General features: G+C 43.2%; 1 protein-coding gene across 8 annotated transcripts in view; it reads left to right on the top strand.

The window, feature by feature from the left end:
- The first annotated feature begins 3,887 nt into the window (after positions 1–3,887).
- CARNMT1 (carnosine N-methyltransferase 1) overlaps positions 3,888–8,789 on the top strand; it is a 45,592-nt gene continuing 40,690 nt past the window's right edge. For 3 of the 8 annotated variants that reach the window (XR_012424797.1, XM_005581946.4, XM_074017675.1), the window contains exon 1: positions 3,888–4,314. Coding sequence is in view for 3 of the 8 variants with exons in the window: in XM_005581946.4 (XP_005582003.2) it covers positions 4,082–4,314 (233 nt within the window). In the remaining 5 variants the exon portion in view is untranslated. Of the gene's footprint in view, positions 4,891–5,175; positions 5,275–8,789 lie in introns of all 8 variants that reach the window. The other 5 variants (XM_045373101.3, XM_045373100.3, XM_065530713.2 and 2 more) reach the window with 5 other exon arrangements.

Here is an 8,789-nt window from a genome sequence, read left to right as displayed (position 1 = left end):
TGTAGAATGTGCTAGGAATGCAATATCCTGAGATGAGATACTGGCTAAAACATCCCAGGCTCTGTTCCAGTCCCTCCTAGAAACAGGATGTCCTTCATCATTTTAGTCCGGCATGTCATGTTGCCTCCAGAATGCAAAATCCAAGATGGTCTGCTTTCCAGGGTCACTCAGCTGTGGTACAAATGGGGTACACACAAATGAGACTCCATCCTCCTGGGGCAGCTTTCCTGAGTCTTGGGAGATTGGCCCACAATGAATCCTATGCTTCTGTTGTCCCTTGTTGCCTAGCTGTAAATAATCAATTCACTTCGTGTAACTTGTACACATGGGTGTTCTGTCTCACCAGACTCAGCTGGTAACCAATGCACAGCAAACCTGCTTTGCACTCTTTTCCAGAGTGGCTGCACCATGTTACGTTCCTAGCAGCAGCGTACAAATGCATGTAAGCAGTTTAAGTGCTTAGCCAACAGTTCTTCAGAATAACTAACAAAAGTATAATGATGCTTTTTACTTATTAATTCCTGGAGATTAATTAGTCTCCTCCTGATAAAAAAACATTCCAAATCTTGCATCTCAAATCACTCTATAGTTTGGGAAGATATTAATGGAAGAAACTCACTACAAAGAACTTAGGTCAAGGAAGTCCTAAGAAAAGTGTTTTAAAACAAGGCTAAAACTTTATTCTAAAGACAACTGAGAGCAGGGAAGGTAACTAACATTTATTGAGCCTATATACCAGGCATTTTTCAGTCTTTATCTCATTTATTCCTCCCAATGACCCTGTAAAAAGGGTAATATGTCTATTTTATAAATTTTACAATTGGTGGGCTTGGTGGCCCATACCTGTAATCCTAGTACTTTGGAGGCCAAGGCAGAAATATTGCTTGAGCTCAGGAGTTCAAGACCAGCCTGGGCAAAATAATGAAACCTCATCTCTATTAACAATTTAAAAAAACAGTAGCCAGGAGTGGTGACGCATGCCTGTTGTCCCAGATACTCAAAAGGCTGAGGCGGTGGGATCACTTGAGGCCAGGAGATCGAGGCTTCAGTAAGCCATGATCACATCACTGCCCTCCAGCCTGGGTGACAGAGCCAGACTCTGTCCTCCCCACCTCCCCCAAACAAATAAACACAAAAAAGAAAGAAAAGAAAAAGAAATATAAGAAACATTGCAATTGAGGCTTTACATAATGTTTCATACAGGTCATGGAGTTACTAGGTGGCGAAGTGAGAATGAGAGGCCCATACTTCCAGCTTCTGCTGCCTGGGCAAAGAAACACAGAAGCAATCAATACATGTGTCGAAAAAAAGAAAAAAGGATAAATGAATGAGTGAGTTAACTTCAGCCCTGCTATTTATGTGTCCCTGGGCAGGAAAATTAATTTATTTGAGTCGATTTCTTCATTTCTTATAGCAAGATAATAATGACATCTAGTTCACAGAGCTAAGGGACAAATAAGGTGATAAACTGGGAAAACAATTTGAAAAATATTAAATAAACGAATGTTAGCTAGCATAATATTTAAAAAGTACAGTCACAGTCCTAAACAAATACTGATAAAATATAGGTATGAGACATGGGTGGGTGTATGAAGATCACTTAATATCTCTGATTCCCTTGTTTCGCCACCTGTAAGATCGCAATTGAGTTGAAAGTTGAGCACCTTCATGACACAGACTCTAAGACTTAACAAGTTAGGAAACAGAGTCAAGCAAGCCTCTGCACATGACATTAATTTGAAAATGTGTATTGTACCTCCGAGGGTACTGCAAAGTATGGAGCTGATTATCTTTATCCATGACATTCTGGCCTTTATCAATTAGGTCATTGAGACCTATATCAATACATGTAACGAATTACATGTATAACTTGTGTGCATGTGTATATGAGAACAGTATTAGAAACAGTTACTACTATGAGAGTTTATACATAACTTCCAAACAATTAGTGTTTGGAAAAATAGACATTAGATAGAAAATCTGGAAGAATCGACAAAGAATTGGTATATTGTGTCTGGAGAGGAACATAGTTGGCTAGGGACGAGGTAAAGCAATTATTCACATTTGGCCGAGCGTGGTGGCTCATGCCTGTAATCCCAGCACTTTGGGAAGCCCAGGTAGGTGGATTGCCTGAGTTCAGGGAGAGCAGCCTGGGTAACATGGTGAAATCCCATCTCTACTTTAGTATTTTTTTTTTTTTTGAGACGGAGTCTCGCTGTGTCGCCCAAGCTGGAGTGCAGTGACGCGATCTCGGCTCACTGCAAGCTCTGCCTCCCGGGTTCAGGCCATTCTCCTGCCTCAGCCTCCCGAGTAGCTGGGACTACAGGTGCCCGCCACCACACCCGGCTAATTTTTTGTATTTTTTAGTAGAGACAGGGGTTTCACTGTGTTAGCCAGGATGGTCTCTATCTCCTGCCCTCGTGATCCGCCCGCCTCGGCTTCCCAAAGTGCTGGGATTACAGGCGTGAGCCACCGCGCCCGGCCAGTACAAAAATTAGCCAGGTGTGGTGGCGCATTCCTGTAATACCAGCTAGTCGGGATGCTGAGGCAGGAGAATCGCTTGAGCCTGGAAGTCGGGGAGGTTGCAGTGAGCTGAGATGGTGCCACTGCACTCCAGCCTGGGCAACAGCGCGAGATTGTCTCCAATTCATATTTGTAATCCTTTGCACTTTCTTTTTGAATTTTGAAACATGTATTACCGCATTACTATTAATAGACTCACATTTTAGAAAACTTTTATATAAAAATGTTAATATAAGTCATTTTGAGGGTTACTTTTATTTCAACTATTAATTTAAATTATGAAAATATGAAGCCACTTCACTTTCAATATGGCTGTAACTTTTTAACAAACTTTGTGGTCACTGGGCATATTTAACCCTTTGAATAAAGCAATCTTTCCCTTTTATCCCTATTTTGTAAGACTCATTTGCCAGGTGGTGGATTAAATTGAATAGAATAGGTTATTTCTTAAGAATAACTTAGTTATTTCCCAAGAGCCACCCTTAGATGCTGGTAGGTGTCACGGTCTTCCCAAGACCAGCAGCTGGATAGAAAGTCCTGGCATTTTCCTCATCTGCTGCCATCCTCAGTAAGGGAGGAATTAGGACTGCCGCAAGCCCCTAAAGACTGGAAAGATGGGACGGGAGCGATGGCTCACGTCTGTAATCCCAGCGATTTGGGAGGCCAAGGGGGGTGGATCACCTGAGGCCAGGAGTTCCAGACCAGACTGGCCAACATGGTGACACCCCATCTCTACTAAAAATACAAAAATTAGCCGGGCGTGGTGGCGCGCACCTGTAATCCCAACCACTCGGGAGGCTGAGGCAGGAGAATCGCTTGAACCCAGGAACCAGAGAGGTTGCAGGTGGCCGAGATCGCACCACTCACTGCACTCCAGCCTGGGCGGCAGAGTGCGGGGGGGGGCGGGTGTGAAAAAAAAAAGAAAAAAAGAATGAAAAGATGGCGCTCACTCCCCACCCCCTTAATTAAAAATAGGAATTTATTTAGGAAACGAATTAAAACTTAAATTAGGATGGATACAAGACGTTCCTTCTAGACTTTCTGAAATAAAAATTCCTAATAAATTCATCAAAGCCGAACTTTTCCTTTTTGCCTTTCCCTTCTTTGCTAGTGCCTGGGCCTGCGTTCAGCTTCCCGCTCCGCAATCCGGCACTCGCAGGCTCTTAAGTCCCACCCACGCGGCCGCGCACAGGTAACTGCGGCGCCAGCCCCACCCCACCTACGAGCTCCTCCTCCGTCACCGCCCTAGGGCCTCGGCCCCGCCCTTGGAAGCGTGGTCGTGACGTCAGCGCGCTGTCTCCGAAGCCCGGCAGCAAATGAGCGCAGACCGCACGGGCCCTCCGCGTACCGCGGCACACGCATGCGCGTTGGTTCTCTGAGCCCTGAAGACCTGGCGGAGCCCAGCGCGGATGGAGGCCTGAGGGTGGCGGGGGCGGAGCGCGCCGCGAGCTGGGGGCATGTCCGCGGCGGGCGCCGTCTAGAGGAAGGCCAAGCAGCCGCCGCCACGCTGTCGGTCGCGGCGAGACGCAAGCGAGCCAGGCCGAGGGCCGCGGCGGCGATGCAGCGACGGCGGCGCCCTCCGCCACCCACCTCCCGGCTGCCCGAGGGCTGCGGGGGAGGCGGCGGTGGGAGCGAGGAGGTGGAAGTGCAGTTTTCCGCTGGGCGTTGGGGCTCGGCCGCGGCGGTTTCGGCGGCGGCGGCGGCGGCGGCCACGCGCAGCACCGAGGAGGAGGAGGAGAGGCTTGAGCGTGAGCACTTCTGGAAGATCATTAATGCCTTCCGCTACTACGGGTAAGGAGCCCGTGGCGGACCCCGGCCCAGACCGTCGGGGCGCCCACTGGTGGCGGCGGACCCGCCGGAACGGGGGCGCTCGCCGTCCCGCCGCCACGCCTCCGAGGCGTCGGGACCCGGCTGCTGCAGCTGACCTCCGGGCCCCGAGTCACCTCGCACCACCCCAGCCCCTCCCGGCCCTGCACACCCGCGTGTCCGCCGCGCCGTCTGCTGCACAGCCTCGTGTCTTCTGACCTCAGGATCAGATTAGCTCTCCTGCCTCCGTCCTCTTAAAGGTTTGGCTTTGAGGCCGGTGGGGGTGACCGGAGAAGCGCTGTAACAATTTCAGATAGAAGACGATGGTGGTAGAATCGTCCACTGCTGGGCTGATTGGTGTGTGTGGTCGATGTCCTTCAAACTGAACACATGGAGAGCCCAAGTTCACCTACGCGTGGGATGCTGTAGGACGTATTTTCCCAAACTGTTACCAGTGCTTGTAAGAGCAGTTTAAGATTTCCACCCACCCCTTCTTTGGCGCTGTGAACACTTGCACATTTGTGTGAGCGATTGAATGATGCTGCTCAGTGTCTTTAACTGGTGGGTGATTAAGGGCGGAAGTGGTCCTGATATTCTAAAATTTGCTAATTATTAGGAGAGAAATGAGAGAAGTCACAATAAGAGCTGCCTTTACGTTCTTTTTTCCTGCAAAAATGTGTCTAATTCTCCCTGGTGTGCTAGGCACTGTGGTAGGACCTTTTAAGTACGCTCCTCATTCATAAAACCAGCTCCCTAACTTCTACGTTTCTTCTAGATAGATGTAAAAGTAGTTTAATCACAAAATTATAATTCCAAGAGCTGAAAGGGACTTAACTGGATTTTCAGGTGAAGATAACACTTTTATTCACGTAAGAGATATGAGTCCACCGGTGACTATGTTCTGAGTCTGCAATTGGAATCAGACAGACATGACCTCCTACGCAGGTAAACCTGTTCCCATAAGTGGGTTCCTGCTGTGCTTTATGCAAACTTTTAAAATATTGTTTATCTCATGTATTGTATTTGTTTATATAAATCTCTTGCTTTGCTGTGACCTCCTCAAGGGCAGGGGCTGAGTCTTATTTATTTTTATGTCACTAGTGCTTGGCATATGTTGTTTAAGCTCTATTTTTAACAAAACAAATGGTAGCAAAGAAATACATTTCTCATTCCCAAATAGTCTGTCAAGTTTTTGACGGATAGTTAAATTAGTTTACTAGTCTGAATTTAGAAGCTTGCTTAATGAAAGCTTAAAGTTATTTGGAATCTGATTGTACATGTGATAGGAACTTTTGAACTTCGAAGATCTTGATGAAGTAATTTACTGATTAAACCTAGAAATAGGACCAGGGACGGCATTACTTTACAGAGCCCAAAAGAGTAGTTTGGATATTTTATTTCTCCGGATTTAGTAGTAACAGAGGGAGCAAGGCAGACCATCAGAGAATTGAATTTGATGCAGGAATTGTGACTGAAATAACCATGGAGTTAGGGAAGGCAGCTAACATCAGATAGTTAAGAGTGGGAGATACAGAAAAGTCTGGTACATTTTGCTCTTGAAAAATCTAGAAAGAATATTGGGAAATGTTTTGGGAATATAGTGGACCCATTTAGTTAAGTGTGTAGTTGTACTTACTTTTAATATATTAGGACCAATTTAAAATTGATGTTTGTGGGTAAGTATGGGATGGGACTTTATTGGGGTAGGGGTTGATCAGGAACAGAAGTGTGGCAATATAGAGAAGAGTTCTTGTGTGAATATTCTAGTGTTTGTGATACTATTTCCTATACTCAATTCTTTACTGGTGTAATGTTGGATTCAGGGCATCTCATTTTTTAAAAAAATCGTTTTTATTTGTATAGACTCTCTTGAAACACTTCATATACTTGGACTGAAAATAGTATAACATCAAAAATATGCTTTTTAAAATCTCACTTAAAGGCTAGGGGTACAGAAAACGTATGTAGCAGAAAACAGTGGATTGTTACATTCTAATATTTTGTGATCTTCTAGACTTAAACTGCTTGTAGCCACTAATCATATCTGGATAAATTTAAGCTAAAATTAATCAGTATTTAATAAACTTTAAAATCTAGTTGCTCAGTTTTACTACCCACATTTCAGGTGCTCAGTAGCTACATGTAGCTAGAGTCTGTTGTATTGGACAGTGCAAATAAAAGCTTTTCCATTATCGAAGTAGATTGTGATGGACAGTCCGGTTCTACACATTTAGCAAGTACAGTTGACCCTTAAGCAATATGGATCTGACTGCACGGGTCCATTTATACACAAATTTTTTCAAATAAACATTGGAAAATTGTTTTGAGATTTGCAAGAATTTGAAAAACTTAGCAAACTTGCATAGCCTAGAAATATTGAAAAAATTAAGAAAAAGTTATGCCATGAATGCATATGTGTAGATATTAGTTTATCATTTACTACCATAAAATATACACAAATCTATTACAGAAAGTTAAAATTTATCAAACCGTACACAAACACAGATCTTACATGGAGCCATTTGCAACTGAGATAAATGTAAACAAGCAAAGATGTAGCATTAAATCATAGTTGCATAAAATTATCTGTAGTAGATATGGTACTACTGTAATAATTTTGTAGCCACTTGCTGTTGCTTTTGCAGTGAGCTCAAATGTTGCCAGTATCTGCTTGAAAAAATCACTCTGCTTTTGTCTGTCCAGTAAATTGCCTATAGCAGTAAACAGATTTCATCAAACTTAATGTAATACCATAAACCTTAAATAACACCATGGGTCCCGTATGAAGTGCTACTGGTGATGCTGGAAGTGCTCCCAAGAAGCAGAGAAAAGTCAAGACATTACAAAAAAAAGTTGATTTGTTCCATATGTACTGTAGATAGAGGTCTGCAGCAGAGGTTGCCCCCCAACCCCATTTCAGACAGAGGATTTATCTTGTAGTCAAATAATGTAAATTTGCAGTATTGATAAATGCAGTGCAGTAGTGTAAATGTATTTTTCCTTTCTTATGACTTTAATATTTTCTTTAGCTTTATTGTAAGAATATAGTACGTAATATATTAACATACAAAATATCTGTCAGTTGTTTATGTTATTGGTAAGGCTTTTGGTCAGTAGTAGGCTATTAGTAGTTAAGTTTTTGGTGAATTAAAGTTGCATGTGGGTTTTCGACTGCACAGGGGGTTGGTGCACCAACCCAGGCATTGTTCAGGGGTCAACTGTACGTCCAGATTTTGCAGGGAACAATTTTACTGCTATATGTCTTTTAGTTAATACATAGGAGATTTAGATAAAAGCTCATAAAGCAAGGAATGTCTTTTGATTAATACTTTCTAATGGGTTCCAATTTTGTGATTCCTACAGATTTTGCTTAGATGACATTCTGATTAAGGTAAAAATGGGTATAGCTCATTTGTATTGAATAGCAAAAGTTAGTTTTATAACCCAGTGTTGTTATAAATGAAGCACCTTAGCACATAGACAATACTAGAGTTGAAAAGCTGAAAGTCTTTTCAGAAACTTCTTACTTTTAGAAATAACAGGATGAGATTTTTAAATATCGAGATTTGGAGCCGATTTTTGCAGGTGAGGATGTGGATAGACACAAAGCAGTAAGCAACTTGCTCTGGGTTACACAATCCAGTTGTGGTAGAATCTGACCTAAAATCCAAAACTGTTACCTAAAATTTTATGGTGCGTTAATGCAGAGTTATACTAGTAAGACAAATTTAATGTTAGGTGTTTAATAAAGATTTAAAATGAATCAAGACAGGCTTTATTTCTGACAAGTTACGTTTTTTTTCTATTTGGATTTCCCAGAGTAGTTCAGCTAAGTGCAGAGGAATGGGCCTATGACCATGGCATTTAGCTCAGACCTGGTGTGGGCTCACCCTGATGACAGGTGACTAAATCCGAGTTGAGGTCACTGCTGACACCAGCTTTCTAGAGAGAGTTGGAGGCAGAGATACCACCATTGAGGAAAAATGGCTATTAAGTTTACTTTCTCCTCTTATCAGCAAGAGAATGTCGCCTCCTGATGCTGACTTAGTTCGGAACCAAGGAGAGTCTGATTTTTGTAAAATATTCCTTCAAAGCAGGTTTGACAGAGTTTCTTAAAGGGGCCAGGCAGTAAATATTTTAAGCTCTGAAGGCCAAGTGGTCTCTTGTTACAACTCATCAGCTCTGCCCTTGAATGGAAGGAGCCTTAGGCTTTGTGTAATCAAATAGTGTGACTGTGTACCAATAAGACTACAAAAAAACCAAGTAGCCAGTGGGCCCCTGCCTTGAAGCAATACCGATAGGGTAAGCATGTGCAGGATAGTGAAGTTAGCCCCAGTTATAAGGGTATAGTAAGGATTGGACTATATTCTCAACTTTAGTAAGATCCCACCTATTTTAAGAGTCACTGGTGGATGTATGTTATGGCAGCTTTGCACACCAGTAAGTAACCAGGGGTTTAA

This window comes from Macaca fascicularis, chromosome 15 (genome assembly GCF_037993035.2).
Source record: "Macaca fascicularis isolate 582-1 chromosome 15, T2T-MFA8v1.1".
Taxonomy (NCBI): Eukaryota; Metazoa; Chordata; class Mammalia; order Primates; family Cercopithecidae; genus Macaca; species Macaca fascicularis.
The sequence above is the reverse complement of the archived record's forward strand: the minus strand, read 5'-3'. Positions and strand labels throughout refer to the sequence as shown.